At 40.9% G+C, this 17,136-nt stretch overlaps 2 protein-coding genes across 2 annotated transcripts in view; both read right to left on the bottom strand.

Annotated features, from left to right (window-relative positions):
• The window catches only part of LOC131682254 (rho GTPase-activating protein conundrum), a 324,666-nt gene that overhangs the window by 113,685 nt on the left and 193,845 nt on the right, over positions 1–17,136 (bottom strand). The gene's annotated exons all lie outside the window — the stretch shown is intronic.
• On the bottom strand, positions 6,601–15,767 carry LOC131679910 (uncharacterized). The gene is made up of 3 exons (XM_058960659.1): positions 15,596–15,767; positions 11,227–12,123; positions 6,601–6,773 (listed from the first exon to the last, which is right to left on the bottom strand). Exons 1-3 carry the CDS (start codon positions 15,765–15,767, stop codon positions 6,601–6,603), a joined length of 1,242 nt encoding a protein of 413 aa, XP_058816642.1.

Below are 17,136 nucleotides of genomic sequence, written 5' to 3' on the forward strand. Positions count from 1 at the left end.
TTGATTGAAAATTAAGTTGAATTCGATGTACTCAATGGGAAGGTCAAAAAGCATTTGATTTTACATTTTCGTACGTGTGATATTACATGTCATTTATTTTACAGCAATATAGGATTAAAAATACATTAAAGTGGATTGGCATCCCTTTTAAAGAAATGTAATTTTCAATCAACATGTAAAATTATAATAAAATTCGTTGAGGAAAGCACGAGAAGTTGTGTGTATTTGTGGTGGTACTTAATTTTACATTTATGTTCATGCTCCAAATATGTGCATGAAAATCAATTTAAAATCACAGAATATTTTTTCTGTGTATCAAAAATCTCTGAGAAACACAAAGTAACCTCCTAGAAAATCCTTCCGATTTTCCCACCGAATAAATCGGTTCGTGTCGGCACAATCGGCCGACTATTCCACCAAAATTGGTGCCGACAATCAATTAAATAGGACCGAAAAGTCTGTTGAATCGGTCGATTAGTTGGTAGATTAAAACTAGGACTAGATTTATAGAGATTAAATCTGGCGATTAATATCACACCAAAAAATAATGAAATTTAAACGACATGTAAATTAATACGAATGTAAGCATACAACGATTGAATCAAAAATTTGATTGAAAATTACGTTAAAATCAATTGGAGCATCAAACAGCATACAATTTTATACATTCATTCGTGTAATATTACATGTCATTCATTTTACAGCAGTATTCGAGTAAAAACACATTGAAGTGCACTGGTTTTCCGTTTAAAGAAACTGTAATTTTCAATCCACGTGTAAAATTCTAATTAAATTCGTTGAAGAAAGCACGACAAGTCGTGTGTATTTGTGGTGGAACTTAATTTTACATTCATATTCATGCTCCAAATATGTGCATGAAAATAAACTTAAAATTACAAAATATTTTTTTCTGTGATGTTGGCGAAAATTATCCACCGACCAAACCCAACTTAATCAGTTAGTTAATCGGTCGGCTCCGAAGCACCCGATTTAGTCGGTTATCAACTGTCAAATTTTCTATTATTTCAAATTATTTCAAAAGAAAATTCTCTTGTGGAAAACAGGTCGTTAAAATTCGTGTAAGCCGCGGTGTTTTAAACTTCATCGTTCCTACGAGAGTTACACTGCACCAATTTCATAGCAATTTAATGTGACTTCAGAGTGCTTTTCAAGACCCTTTCGGCTATCTTGCTTCGTAATTCTATGCACGTCTGTGAGACAACAAGAGCACAAAAGCAGCACCAGAAGAACCTGAGTCAGATTTGCAAATCAGTGCCGCTGTCGGTATCGGGAAGCGAGTGTGCGTAAACTTGATCCACCAGCGAAGAAAACTGACATAACGATTCTATTGTTTACCCGCCAGCGACGTGACTCTCCGACACTGAAAGGTGTCATGTTTAATGATCTGTACAATGACCTTTCGCTTGGTGGTTTTTGCTTGCTCGTGCGTATGAATTACTTGTTTTGGCCTCTCGGGTTAAAGGGTTTGCCCGTTGGCACTCTGGTGCACATCAAATTGTGGTTAAGTAAAAGGTGGAGATGTTAATTTGAATGTTTTTCGCAGCATTACATGTTTTTAGATCTTTTTCACAATACATATGGCTTTGTTGGAGCAACGCATGACGTTTGTTTGCTTTGAAATAACATGAGTTTGCTCGATTTGCTTAAAATTACATTAATTTGAAACATTCATAAAGAAGTAAGAGAAAGAAAGAAAGGATGTGGTAGAAACCAGGAATAAGAAAACCACTATTAGTGAACAGTTCCAAAAACTCATCAACTAACGAAGGAGGAGCCCAGGCATGTGCTGTCTATTTAACATTATATTCAAACAGACCGCTGAAACGCCTCCGACTATTTCCACAATTTTTGCATTCCAAATCCGAAGTTCGCAAGTCCAAACCTGTTAAAACTTCATCTTAAGACGCACCCCGGAACTCTTGTCTCGCGATCCATCACCAAACTATTAATAAGTCTTTCGCTATAGACACCGGAGGCCCACATGACATCATCCACGTGTTGCGGTTTCACTTTCTTTTTGCAAACATAATCGAAACTGCCATCCAGCCATCGATGCTGGCGAGGGCAGAAACATGTCCGGCGAACCTCAATATATATATATATGGTCATCAAAGTAGCGGCAGTGGCGGCTGCATTCCGCTCGCGACCTCCAGAGGGCTCGAGATAATCCGTAAACGCGGAAGGCTGCTTTTGTCCGTATATGTATGTGTATGTAATAATAACTCGTTTTCATCCGTCAGGAATGATGTAGTTTGGTTTTGCCAGCTGGAGAGCGAAATTTAATCATATAAGCGAAATACACTAGCAATTTGCCGCGATTAGACTGCTTGCGCGGTATTTGTACCGTCTGTTTTGCGAAATAGTTCTGGTTATAATAATACCAATTCACTGAAACAAATCTTTCTTTTTGCATCTCACCTTATTTTCTATGAAATTAGTCTCACATATCAGGAGCAAAATAGTCAAACATTGTGTTATGGTAAGCGATTTTGAGCTATTGTTTTTCATTTGCATCTAGCCTTCAGCTCTCAAATTTAAAATAAGGCGTTTGTGAGAAATATCTTATTTTATGGTTGAATATTTCAGTACATCTATGTATTTTTATTTTTTAATTTTTTTACATTTTAACGACATTCAATTAGCTAGAGATTACTGGGTAGGGAAAGTTATGAAAATTAGAGCCATAGTACTCAAGTGAGAGCAAGGATGTGAAATAAACAGATCGGAAAAATAGAAGTGGCTGGGTCATTAGAACAGGTTTAATATCGTACGGGCTTAATTTTTGTCCTCTGCTAATGAGGGTCGAGCTTAGGCAGCATAACTACGAATCACCCGAGTTCACTAGCATGTGTCCTGGTATAGACAGACAAGTCCATCTTTTCCGTGACAACCGGTGCAGAATTTTAATTTTAATTTTAATTTAGTTATAAAAGTTTTTCTGTGAACTTTTTTTGGCAAATCTCCCCACTGCGAGAGGACTTGACCAAGACCTGGGGAGACTTGACCAAGAGAATATTGAAAAATCAGGACAAAAAATAATGATATAAAACATACTGTAATTCTTTTTTGTACATATTGTCGAGATCCTTAGGTAGCAGTACAAAATATAAATGGGTTGAGTTTCTCAAATTTCGATTTTTTAAATGTGTTTCCTTTTAAGGGTTATCTGTAGTACTTACATTGTATGCTCACACGTTACAAAATTAGCCATATTACTGCAAACTTCGATTACTAGTGCAAAAAGATATAGACTGATGTTTAGGTGGGATTTTTGTGTGACGTGATTAACATTAACAGTAGGTAGCACAGCATAGTAAATATCAGAATTTTTGTATCTTTCTTCAGCTTATTACCACTTGGTCAAGTCTCCCCATGAAATCTTGGTCAAATCTCCCCAACATTAGTTCTTACGTTCAATGTCGTGTAAATTTTAGTAATAACTATTTCAATGTTCCGATTAATGTAAAATCATTTCATTACTTCATAAGGAATAAGATGTGATATAAGTACTTTAAAAGTAATTATTAGTCGAGTAGATAGGTCCATACAAAGTTTGATAAAAATTTACTTCATTTAACTCAAATTTATTAATTACGGAATATTTTCTATAAGGAAAGGATTTTTCATTCCAAGTTTTTAAAATTACCTTAAGGGATAGAAAAAAATATAAAAATATTTTTGAAGGATTTAAAAAATTCTAATTGAACACGTCATAGCTAGTAATAGAATTCTACGCTGGGTCAAGTCTCCTCATGTTCCCCTACAATCCGCATCATTACTTTTGTGTAATAATTGACCTCTTCATGTATAGAAAACAAATTAAATCTGAAATATTGTAACACTATGTAGTCTACATATGCTTGACGAAAATAAAAATAAACTTGCAGCTGGTGTCAAATGCTTTGAAACACTTCGCAGCGTATTCGGTCAAAGAAATCTTAAATTTTAGTGCAATATATAAAATAGAGAACGGAGAAATTAGGTTTTAAAGCCTAAAAAGCATATCTTAGCGCAAAAATCCCTGAATTGATAAGACGTTTCATTAATATTTAATCAATTTCCCATACACAAGATTTTATTAAACAAATCTAAGCGTACCAATACCAATAAATGAATAGCGAAACTAACCAATTCAATTTGCCTCTTAGGCTGACAATCGTTAACACTCTGAAGGGTACACTTTATATAATCACAATATGCAGAGCGTCGTGTGATTCGACAGGGAAATCCGTAATACACAAAGGAAATTGTCTCAAGCCGAATTGCAGCTCCGCTTGGGCACAGCAGACTGTGGTTGATGGCGACCAAAATACAGTGGCGTAGTAGCGGGGGGGAGGGGGGGTTTGGGGACGAAACCCCTTCCGAAATATTTTGGAGAAATTTGAAAAAATTGAATATGTTAAACAAAAATATGTCTAATATTTTAAATGAAATTCTTAAAGTTTCATTTGCAAAAGTTATCTTGTGAAAATATTTCCTTGTAGTGAAAATTGGCTGCAGACTCGACACCTACCTGTCGGCACGTTGTGGAGGCTAGCTCAACCGCCGAGGACTATAACGAGCAGATCGCGGCGAAGCGAGGAGCTAGGAGCTTAATGGTTCACGAAACGGATATCGGTACCGAGAGAAATTTCGCCACATTCTGTAGCCTTTGACTAACGGCGAACATGGACTGGAGCGTGTGAGAGAAGTATCCCCAATGGAACCCTGCTGCAGCACGAAGAAGGACGGGCGGCAAGCTGAAATGGAAGACGAAAGCCTTTAACGAAAACCTCTTTGTTGAGTTACTTCGGATAACAACGAAATCAAGTACGTTGATACGGCTGACGGCTAACAAGAAGGATTGTGACGGCTTGTGACGTTACAATGTCATGAAAACTAGGGCCATGCAGTAGACGGCGTGCAGCTTACTGGTCAAATGAGTAACTCAGTACGCTGCACGCTGCTTGTCTTAGAGCCAGAAGGCGGGCTCAGAGCGCAAGATCGGAGAGTGAGAGAAGAGCGCAAGCGACGTATCTAGAAGGTAGGGACTCTTTAAAACGGGAGATCCAGCTTAGCCAGCCAATTGCCATAAGTAGCTGTGCTGAGAAATAAACGCCAATCCCTGGGGGACGCGTACTGATTCGTCATGACGAAAACGATGGTCCGTCGACACCAGCTGAAATATGCCCGGGTAAGCTAAAGATAGTCATTGAGGGTCTCTTCCCGAATCACGATTCAACTACCTGGTCGCCGACACCGTACGGCGAAGAAGTCGGAGGTAATACAGTCGAGTGGCAAGTGACTAACGACGAGCTCAAAGACGCGTCGATGTGACTAAAATCAAAGCAAACCCTAGGTCCGGATGGAATACCAACCGTGGCGCTGAAAGCTGCTATCCTGGCATATCCGGACATGTTCAGGATAGTACCGCTGAAGTGGTAATCCCCGAAATGAGGAAGGTGCAGAAACTGATGTTGCTGCCAAAGTCAGGGAAGTCACCGGGCCATCCAGCCTCGAATAGACCAATGCTGCAGCGTGACATAAAAGAATGAGCCAGATCATGAAGAACTACTTCCAGAGTAGACCACTGATGTACCAGACGAACAAATGGACAGAAGGCAATGCGAGTCGCAGCGGGCGTTACTCAGGGCTCCATTCTCTGTCCAACACTTAGGAATGGGATGTACGATGCACTGATAATATAAATTTGTGAATATAATGAATCATGCAATGCACGAATTCATTCATCGTTTTCTGCAACGAAGTATTTTCGTGCATTGAAAATAGTAAGTGAATCATCAGGGAATGATCACGGATGTAAATTGGGTTGAGACGGTGTATTTACGACGGTTTAGAAAAAATATCTCACTTTGGTAAAAGCGCGATCTCTTATAAAAAAACTTTATTATGCCGAATCAAATATATTCCACAATGAGATGTGTGTGACCGGTCTGATCGATAGGTAGAATAGAAGAGACAGATGAATCCCCTATCAAAGGTGATTGGCGCTATAGAGCGTGGGAAAAAATCTACTTTGTAGTATTGCCACCAATGAATTTGATTGGGGCGCGTTCGCAAATCAATTTTTAGACGGATTCTAATTTAAATTAATTAAATCTAACATGACCGGCCACCTGAAATTATCAATTTCACCTTAATTCTAAAAATATTTCATTCAATACATTTCATTGATTTTTAAACTAATTTGATGAACTAATGATGTCGTCAGCTTGGTTGAGGGTTGCGCTGACTTCTTCATCCTCGTCGAACGTATCAGGTAACGGACACACCTTGGAGGCGGGTCGCTTGAATGTTCCGGACGGTGTTCGCAGAACCACCACTCGTGAAACGTCGTCTTTTCCAGGAAAAATTTCTTCAACTCGAGCCAATGACCACCGCGCTGAACTTTCTGCTGAACGAACTGGAATCGATTCAATCGATTTATCGGTACCTCTCTCCAATCTGGATCAGGGATGGCTTGGAGAGAAGCACCAATAAGAAAATGCCCCGGCGTTAGGGCGTGCAGATCGTTGGGATCCTCCGATAGAGAAACCAGCGGGCGGGAATTCATACAGCTCTCTATCTGCGCTAGAATCGTCAGCAACGTTTGGCCACCTTCACGGCTGCCTCCCAGAGGCCACCGAAATTTGGGGCACGTGGGGGTATCATGTGCCATGTGATTCCCTCCTTTGCGAAACTGGTAGCGATACGGTCTATTTCGGTGTGGTTGGTAAGCATTTTATAAAGGGCATGAAGCTCGTTTTTCGCACCTATAAAATTTGTGGCATTATCCGAAAAAAGATGTTCGGGTCGACCTCGTCTAGCAACGAAGCGTCTTAAAGCAGACATAAAGGCATGCGTGGACAAATCTCCAACAAGTTCAATGTGTATAGCCTTCGTGCTGAAACACACGAACAGAGCTATATAGGCCTTTGCTGGAGCGGTTTTACGATTAGTGGATTTAATATACACTGGACCGCAATAATCAATACCAGTGCGAGAGAATGTGCGGCTAGGGGTAACTCGCGCATGCGGAAGCTGTCCCATAGGTTGCTTTATTGGTTGCGGATTGGCACGAACACAACTATAGCAACGACGAATTGTGCTGCGTACAGCTCGTTTCCCATTTATTGGCCAATATTCGTTTCGAACAACTGCGAGCGTGAGCGCGATTCCCCCATGAAGCAGTTGAAGATGATACGACATTAGGAGTAGGCGAGTGAAGTGATGAAATCTAGGTAGTAATATTGGGTGCCGGGTACTGTAAATCTCGTCTGACAGTCTGAGCCGGCCACCAACTCGAATTAGGCCAGAGGAATCGACAAACGGATTCAAAAGCTTCAAACTGGACCGCTTGGTAACATTTTTGCCTTGCTTGAGTTGTTTCAATTCTTGATCGAAGCATTCCCTTTGTACGATCTTTACCAGAACCGTTTTTGCTCGCTCCAATTCGTGAACCAATAATACTGTAGAAGTTGTTCGTTTTCCGCCTCTAGCATTATGAAAAAACCGCAGGCAATACGCGGTCGTACGTACCATTCTAAGATAGGACGAAAAACGGGCTACTAAGGGGTTGGGTGGCGTTGGGGTTTGAATAGTAAGGACAGAGTGTTTGCGTTCCAGTTCTTCATCCGAGTGTGTGGTCGATGTTATCCAGTTCTGTTTCGGCCAGTCATCCAATTCCCCCTGCATCCAATGTGGTCCATGTCTCCATACACTGCTATTCACTAACTGCTTCACTGTCATACCGCGGGAAACTAAATCAGCCGGGTTGGTTGCACCAGGAACGTGACACCATTTGCCACCACGGGTTGTTTCTTGGATGTCTGCTACTCTGTTCGCAATAAAGGTCTTCCAGGTGTGAGGGGGCGACCTGAGCCAGTGTAGAACCACAGTAGAATCCGACCAAAACCATACTGACGAAAACTTCATATCTAAAGCTGAATAAACTTTCTCATAAAGATGTGCAGCAAGTTGTGCCGCACATAATTCCAGCCGTGGGATGCTGCGTGGTTTTAGTGGGGCTACCCTCGATTTTGATGCGATGAGCTCAACCTTCACTCCTCCTAATGCATTGACCGATCGAGCATAAACACATGTCCCATACGCAGCCTCCGATGCGTCTGCAAAGCAATGTAATTTTATATCACCTTCACCAAATGCGTAGCGGCTGATACGATACGATGACAAATCAGGCAGTTCCGAAGCGAAACCTTTCCACCTCGTCTGTACCTCGCCCGGTACATCTTCATCCCAATCTAGCGTCCACAGCAATTAAAGAAGCATTTTAGCTCAAATTATAATCGGGGCAATCAATCCGAGCGGATCATATAATCGAGCAATAGCCGAAAGAATGCTTCGTTTGGTAATCGGTTCAGTAACTGCGTTAGTGTTTATATCAAAGCGGAATAGATCGGACGACGGCTCCCAACTTATGCCTAAGGTCTTTATTGTTTCCTCTGGATCGAAAGTTTTGCTAGATTGTGTGGCCAAATCTTCAGGTGGAATACCGTCTAGAGCAGCTGGGAAGTTTGAACACCATTTTCTCAACCGAAATCCGCCTAGATTGAGTAAGCAATTCATCTCTTTTCGCAACTGGATCGCCCTTTCGATGCTGGATTCGCCCCTGATGAAGTCATCCATATAAAAATCCTTTTTGCCTTTCTTAATAGAAAGGTATTGCAATTGCTCTGAAAACCGATTTTTTAACGGAGGCCCGGAGGGCTGAGTGACATATACCATTCGATTCAGTTCGTCGAGTTCGGCAAATGTCTGTGTGTGTGTGTGTGTATGTATGTGTGTGTGTATGTGCGTCTGTGTGTGTGTACGCGAACACAATCTCACTCACTTTTCTCAGAGATGGATGAACCGATTATTACAAACTTAGTCCCAAATGAAAGGTGCAACGTTCCCATAGGCTGCTATTGAATTTCTAATGGATCCGACTTCCGGTTCCGGAATTACAGGGTGATGAGTACGATCACGCAGAAAATGTCGATTTTAAGAAATTCTGCAATGAATGTATAATGGTGAAAATTTTTCCAAAATGTGACCACAACTGCTTCGATTTGTAGTACTAGGTCATTAACAGCCATTCAAAGTCTCTTTGGTCACATTGGCCACCATCATCGGTTCCGGAAGCCCCGGCGAAAGTATCCAAATTCAGACTAACAGTCACATCGGTTTCTCGGAGGTGGCTAGACCGAATCAACCAAACTTAGTCTCAAATGAAAGATGTTGCGTCCCCGTAAATGGCTATTAAATTTTATCCCCAACCGACTTCCGGTTCCGGAGCTACAAAAAAAAAGGAAGCAAAAAAGGTAAAAATTTCGCTAAAATGTCTCTCAAATAACTTAACTTTGCAGTTCTAGGTCACCGACGGCCAAACAAACTTTCGTTGACTACATTGACCACCATAGACGGTTCCGGAAGTGCCCGGGAAAAGCGGCCATCTTTCATAACTAGCAAACTCATATCAGTTTCTCGGAAATGGTTGGGCCGATTTTCACAAACTTAGTCCCAAATGATAGCTATATTATCCCCACAGATGTCTGTAAAATTTCGCACGGACCGCTTGTATGGTTCCGGAAATATAGACTGAACGGTCCGGTCACACATGAAATTCCCATATAAGCCGGAACTTGAAATTTCAGAAATCGAATTCGTATTTTTGATGCCAAACATCTTTAAAATGCATGAAACGTCGAGATTTTATGTTATCACGATTTTTTTTTAAATCGACTTTTTGGGACTTTGCCGATTTCGCACCATTTTGCCTTTCTCAATAGAAAGGTATTGCAATTGCTCTGAAAACCGACTTTTTAACGGAGGCCCGGAGGGCCGAGTGACATATACCATTCGATTCAGTTCGTCGAGTTCGGCAAATGTCTGTGTGTATGTATGTGTGTGTATGTATGTGTGTGTATGTGCGTCTGTGTGTGTGTACGCGAACACAATCTCACTCACTTTTCTCAGAGATGGATGAACCGATTTTCACAAACTTAGTCCCAAATGAAAGGTGCAACGTTCCCATAGGCTGCTATTGAATTTCTAATGGATCCGACTTCCGGTTCCGGAATTACAGGGTGATGAGTACGAACACGCAGAAAATGTCGATTTTAAGAAATTCTGCAATGAATGTATGTATAATGGTGAAAATTTTTCCAAAATATGACCACAACTGCTTCGATTTGTAGTATTAGATCACTAACATCCATTCAAAGTCTATTTGGCCACATTGGCCACCATCATCGGTTCCGGAAGCCCCGGCGGAAGTATCTAAATTCTGCATAACAGTCACATCGGTTTCTCGGAGATGGCTACACCGATTCAACTAAACTTGGCCTTAAATGAAAGGTATTGCGTCCCCGTAAATGGCTATTTAATTTCATCCCGATCCGACTTCCGGTTCCGGAGTTACAGGTTGTGGCGTGCGATCACATAGCAAATTGTGATTCAAACCGATACTCCGATGAAAGCAAAAAAGGTAAAAATTTCGCTAGAATGTCTCTCAAACAACTTAAATTTGCTGTTCTAGGTCACCGACGGGCAACCAAATTTTCGTTGACTACATTCACCACCATAGACGGTTCCGGAAGTGCCCGGGAAAAGCGGCCATCTTTCAAAATTGACGAACTCACATCAGTTTCCCGGAAATGGTTGGGTCGATTTTCACAAACTTAGTCCCAAATGATAAGTATAATACCCCCACAGATGTCTATAAAATTTCGTACGGATCGCTTATATGAGTCCGGAAATATAGACTAAACCGTCCGGTCACATATGAAATTCCCATACAAGCCGGAACTCAAAATTTTTTTTCAAATGGGGAACCCCATGAAATTTCAGAAATCGAATTCGTATTTTTGATGCCAAACATCTTTAAAATGCATGAAACGTCGAGATTTTATGTTATCTCGAAAATTTTTTTTTTATAAAAATCGACTTTTTGGGACTGCCGATTTCGCACCTTTTTTCAGTTCAATATAACCGTGGCTGTTTTTTCTTTTTCAAAATTTTACAACTCGTATAATGATTTATTTTCCTGTATATAGTTCTCATGTGATGTATAATAATAAAATGTAATATATGCATTTAAAAGCTTTTAATGAATATAAACATCGCACACATTCTCGTGATTCATGATTGAGAAAGGCACAATTGCACCGCTAGGTGGATTAAAATAGGTTTTTACTGCTGAGGCAGCTAGTGGGAAAGTGCCACCTTCGTCATCGGCGAGCTGCTTAAGCGTTCTAGTGGCTAAAAACGACGACGGTGCCAACTCATAAGTTACAGTGGTTAGCTCGTATTTGGCAATAGGCTCATCCTGGCTAAATCTCCATAAAACTCTCTGCAAGGGGCGGTCATCAGGATGAATGGAAACCTGACGATACATCTTTTCGATGTCCGCTAGTAACGCCACTTTGTACTTGCGGAATCTTATAACCAAACTGAGAGGATCGTCTTGGATTACGGGTCCGATTAAAAGTGCATCATTCAAAGAGTAACCTGTACCAGTTTTAGCAGACCCATCGAACACACTTCGTACCTTGGTTGTTGTGCTCGAGTCTTTAAGGACAGCATGGTGTGGGAGGTAAAAAACATTGGGTGGATCGACTGCATCCCCTGCCAGTTCACGCATGTGCCCCAATTCCAAGAATTCTGCGAGGAAATCATGATAATTCTTCTTCAATACTTCATCTTTGTCCAGTTTTCGTTCTAGGCTTTGTAGACGTCGGACTGCATGCAAATGGGAATTGCCCACCATAGCAGAAAATTGTTCCTTCTTGGGGTATTTAACCATGTATCGTCCACAAGATTCTCTAGATACTGTCTTAGTGTAAAAATCTTCGCAATATTGTTCAGATGGGGTAATATTAGACCAGTCCAATTCATCTACTTTCCAAAACCGCTCCAAATTGCGGTCAATAGACTCTAGGGTGGAAACACAACAGGTTACGTTTTGGGTTTCAAAGTCCGTTTTACCCGAAACAACCCAATCAAAAACACTCTCGGCGAGTATCGGGAACGATGTACCTAAATTTATCCGGCCACCTTTAAGCATCGTGAAGAAATATTCCGCTCCAATGATGAGATCCACTTTCCTCGAAACATTGAACTCTGGGTCGGCAAGAGGTAACTCATTAGGGATGTTCCATTTAACAGAGGGTAACGATACCGCTGGGAGATGCGATGTGAGATGACGAAGTACCAAGCAATCAATCTGACATGAGAACCTTCCTATTCTCGATTTGATTTTGGTTTTTTACCGAACCAGAAACACGAAGATTTGATTCTCCAACCCCGGAGATAGATTGATCGATACGATGTCTAGTCTTGGATGAAGCAACGTGTGGTGTCGCTTTTGACACAAGCGACAAGAAAAAGTGGATGCACATTTCCGAACAAAGTGGTCACTCCTGAAACAATTGCTGCAAATCTTACGAGTGTTGACGATATTTAACCTATCCTTCAAAGGCATCCTTTCGAAGACTGGGCATTTGACCAACAACTGGTTGCACGCTAGACATGCAGGTTGGGGAGTGTCTGTAGCCGCAAAACTGTTAATCCGATTGGTGGAGGGGTTATGGGTTTGCTTCGACTGCTTTGGAGTAGAGTTTTGTTTGCTGTGGTAATTAGATGCCTGATCAGTGCCAATCAACAACGATTCCATTGCTCGGGATTTTTTAGTTAAGAAATTAATGAGATTAGTGTATGTAGGCTCGGCATCATCGAATACATACTCTTCCTAATCCTTGAGGGTTCTGTCGTCTAATCGGGAACTAAGAAGTTGGACGAGAAGACTGCTCCAGTATTGCGTTGCTTCGCCTAATTGCGTCAGAGTTTTCACATGACGTTGAAAATCTTCTACCATTGTTCGAAGTGCTAGGGGGGATTTTCCAGTAAGCTTCAAGTGGACCATCAACGATTGCAAATGTTTTTGCCTTTCTCATATAAAGAAAGGCTATGCAATCACTGTAAAAATCGACTTTTTAACCGAGGCCCGGAGGGCCGAGTATCATACACCATTCGATTCAGTTCGTCGAGATCGGCAAATGTCTGTGTGTGTATGTATGTGTGTGTATGTGTGTGTGTATGTGTGTGTGTATGTGTGTGTCATTTAAACTCACACAATTTTCTCAGAGATGGCTGAACCGATTTTTGCAAACTTAGTTTCATCTGAAAGGTATAACGCTCCCATAAGCTGCTATTGAATTTTTAGTTGATCCGACTTCCGGTTCCGGAGTTACGGGTTGAAGAGTGCGGTCACACAGCAAATTCCCATATAAACTGGTACCACCATAATGTTCAAATGATGTAAAACATATTAAAATTGATGTAACATTACTCTAGTTTGCGGGTCTCGATCACTAATGATCAATCAAAGCAGCTTTGACCACATTGGCCACCTATGACGGTTCATGACGCCCTCGGGGAACCCGCCAAGTTCCTAAGCTAATATCACACCCATTCCACAACGAATTCTCTACCGATTTTTACGAACTTAATTTCAAATGAAAGATACAGTAATGCCATTGACTGCTGCTGAATTTCATTCGGTTCTGACTCTTGCTTCCGGAGTTACAGGGGTGTTAGTAAGGATACACTGGAATTTCCCATATAAATCGCGGTAGAATCGTAATACCTCAGAGGCTAAAAACTATTGAAATGGTCACCAAATTACTTCTAATCGTAGATCTAGATCACTGATTGCCAATCAAACATTCTTTGAATATATTGTCCACTATCGACGATTCCGGAAGTCTGGAATTCCGGGGATATTCCACAATTAAAGTCACATCGGTTCATCGGTGATGACTGAACCGATTTTCTCAAACCAAGTCTCAAATGGAAGGCAAAATATGCAGTTGAGTATTGCGTCGCCGCCCCTTCCCCCCCCCCCCTCCCCACCTTGCCCTTACACCTCCCTCCTTCATTACTCCCCTCTTCTTGGATCACCCTCACGCCCAGATTTCCTTCATCCACCCCGTATACCGAAATAAGATGAAGGATTTCTGACGCATCCTCCACACCCACTCTACTAAACCCCCATTCCCTACACGTTCAAACGCATTCCACCAACCTTTGCAAATTATAATCACATGAAGATAACATTGAACTCATGCTTATTAAGCTAATTAAATATTATTCTTTTGCCTTTCTTATATAGAAAGGTTATGCAATTGCTCCAAAAACCGACTTTCTAACCGAGGCCCGGAGGGCCGAGTCTCATATAACATTCGACTCAGTTCGCCGAGATCGCAAAATATCTGTGTGTATGTATGTGTGTATGTATGTATGTGTGTATGTGTATGTGTGTATGTATGTGTGTATATGTGCGGATTTGTTAACAAAATGTCCACATCGGTTACTCGGAGATGGCTGAACCGATTTTTACAAACTAAGATTCAAATGAAAGGTATAATATTCCCATAGGTTGCTATTGAATTTCATTTTCAACCGACATCTTGTTCCGAACTACGAGTTGAAGAGTATGGTTACAAAACAAAATTTGTTGATTTTTCCAAATCGGTTTCTCGGAATTTTCTGAGCCGATTTTGACAAACTTAATTTTAAATGAAAGGTCCATCAGCTGCTGTTGAATTTTGTGTGGATCCGAGTTCTGGTTCCTGAATTACAGGGTGATACGTACGATCACGCAGCAAATCCCGATTCTAATGAATTCTGCGATGAATGTAAAAAGGTGATTTTTTTCCAAAATGTAAACACAACTGTTGAATTTGTAGATCTAGGTCCCCAACAGTCATTCAAAGTCTCTTTGGCCACACTGGCCACCATCGACGGATCCGGAAGCATCCAAAGTCAGAATAACGGTTATATTGGTTTCTCGAAAATGGCTAGATTTGCTCAACTTAGTCTCAAATGAAAGGTGTTGCGTCCCCAGAAACTGGTATTAAATTCCATCTCCATCCGACTTCCAGCACCGGAGTTACGGGTTGTGGAGGTCGATCACATAGAAAACTCCGATTCAAACCGATACCGCGACGAATGCAAAAAGGTGCTCTTATATATACTTACCAAGTGTAATAAGAATGAAAGACATTTCCATAAAGTTATATTGTACGAACCAGCTATTAAATCATAGTTTGTAGAAATGAGAAAGGCACAATTGCACCTCTAGGTGGATTAAAACAGGTTTTTCTTTAACAAATACTTATTGGAATATCGAGCTAAAAGTACTTCCAATGCCACTGCATAATTATTGACAGTAATCGTCAAAGATTCTATCAATTTGAGCGCGTCTCCTTTCAGCGACGATCGAAGGTACTGAAATTTCTGAATACAGGGTATCTCTGCTGAGGAGTGAATGAGTGAAATAAACGAGTTGTGAAACGTAAGCCACTCGTTCAGATCGCCATCAAATTCCGGTAATGCAATTGTAGGAAGTTTCACGCCGACCATATGGGGAACTACTGGACCGACGGGATGGGGTGCGCTAGCGTTGGAGCAGGGGGAGGGATTTTCGAGACCAAGCCACCTTTAACCCGAAAATAGGTTTTTTCTACGTTTGCCCTTATTTCCATATTACCAGCCATAAATGCTTCCGAGTCGTCAAATGATTCATATTCACCTTGTATTGCCTCAAAATTCTCCATCAATGTATCCAGCTTACCCAACCGTATCGCTACTTCTTGAAGGTCTCGATCCTCGTTGTAGTTGGTCACGAACATTTCGATGCGCGAAATGGAGTCCATAATGTTCTGTCGCTTCAGCTCCTTCTGTTTCATCTTTTTCTCCGACATGATGATGAAGTTAAACTAGAACAATCGAAAAGACCCAGGAAGCACCGATTGGTAAAAATTAATTATTTGGACAGACACTCACCTGTGCCTGTCCAAAGACAGGCCTTGTATTTATTAAAATCTGGAACCTGCAATGAACCGTGATGCCGGGCGGCAATCGCTGTGTGTCGTGTTGAGCACGGATGATTCACATTGCAGATGTGGTTTTGTAGCCAAATCGTTTCCACACTTGTTCCGAATGCTTATCTCCACGGTCAGTCGGTTGAAATCGCGTGTTAGATTTTCATTCACCTCAGTACAGGTGATGATAGCCTTATTGGGTAGATGATGGAATGATAACCAGTACCAACGACCACGTGCCGGGTGACAGTGGTAACACGATCTGTAGGTATCAAAAAGGGACCCAGGAAGTACCGCACGGATAATTTATCCAAGTTGGACAGATACTCACATGTACCTATAATATTACAGGCCTTGTATATGGATAAATGATCCGATATTTTTTCCAGCCAGTTTGGGGTTATAGTTGGCGTCCTCCACGTCGTAATCCTCAAAGTGCAAAAACCAACACCCGTGATCCTGGTCACGGCACCATGAATCATCAGGGAATGATCACGGATGTAAATTGGGTTGGGACGGTGTATTTACGACGGTTTAGAAAAAAATATCTCACTTTGGTAAAAGCGCGATCACTTATAGAAAAAACTTTATTATGCCGAATCAAATATATTCCACGATGAGATGTGTGTGACCGGTCTGATCGATAGGTAGAATAGAAGAGACAGATGAATCCCCTATCAAAGGTGATTGGCGCTATAGAGCGTGGGAAAAAATCTACTTTGTAGTATTGCCACCAATGAATTTGATTGGGGCGCGTTCGCAAATCAATTTTTAGACGGATTCTAATTTAAATTAATTAAATCTAACAGTAAGTTTCGTTCATTTCATGAGCAAGAATAGCCGTATGGCGAACGAAAGCTTTCGTAAATTTTACACATTTAATGTACACTGTACGAATGTTTTCGTTGATAACGACATTATTTTTCGTGAATGAAATGAAATGTTTTGTTTATTTTAATAAACGTTTGTGTATATTACGAACGATTTCTTTGGTCGCACGAAATCTTTTCGTTTACCTTAGAAAAGTTTTCGTATTTATTAGCCTCTAATTGTTTTCAGTCGATCTTTTGGGATCGATGTTTTTTTTTTGTTTAAAAAAATCGATGTGGCCAAATCGATTTTATTGTGATACGAAAAAATGGCCGATTGATCGATGAACGAAATTTTTCGTAAATTTTACTTATTTAATTTACAAAGTTATCGACATTATTTTTCGTGAAAGAAACGAAACGATCTTTTAGGATCGATG

Source organism: Topomyia yanbarensis, chromosome 2 (genome assembly GCF_030247195.1).
Source record: "Topomyia yanbarensis strain Yona2022 chromosome 2, ASM3024719v1, whole genome shotgun sequence".
In the NCBI taxonomy this organism is placed as follows: domain Eukaryota; kingdom Metazoa; phylum Arthropoda; class Insecta; order Diptera; family Culicidae; genus Topomyia; species Topomyia yanbarensis.

Excerpts from the sequence above, each read along its gene's own strand:
- LOC131679910 (XM_058960659.1), bottom strand. The coding sequence starts at position 15,767 with ATGTCGGAGAAAAAGATGAAACAGAAGGAGCTGAAGCGACAGAACATT. Across the intron at positions 12,124-15,595 it reads GAATTTTGAGGCAATACAAG|AGTTCAATGTTTCGAGGAAA; the intron begins GTGAATATGAAT and ends TTGCCGACCCAG. Across the intron at positions 6,774-11,226 it reads GCAGCTCGCCGATGACGAAG|GTGCGAAAAACGAGCTTCAT; the intron begins GTGGCACTTTCC and ends CAAATTTTATAG.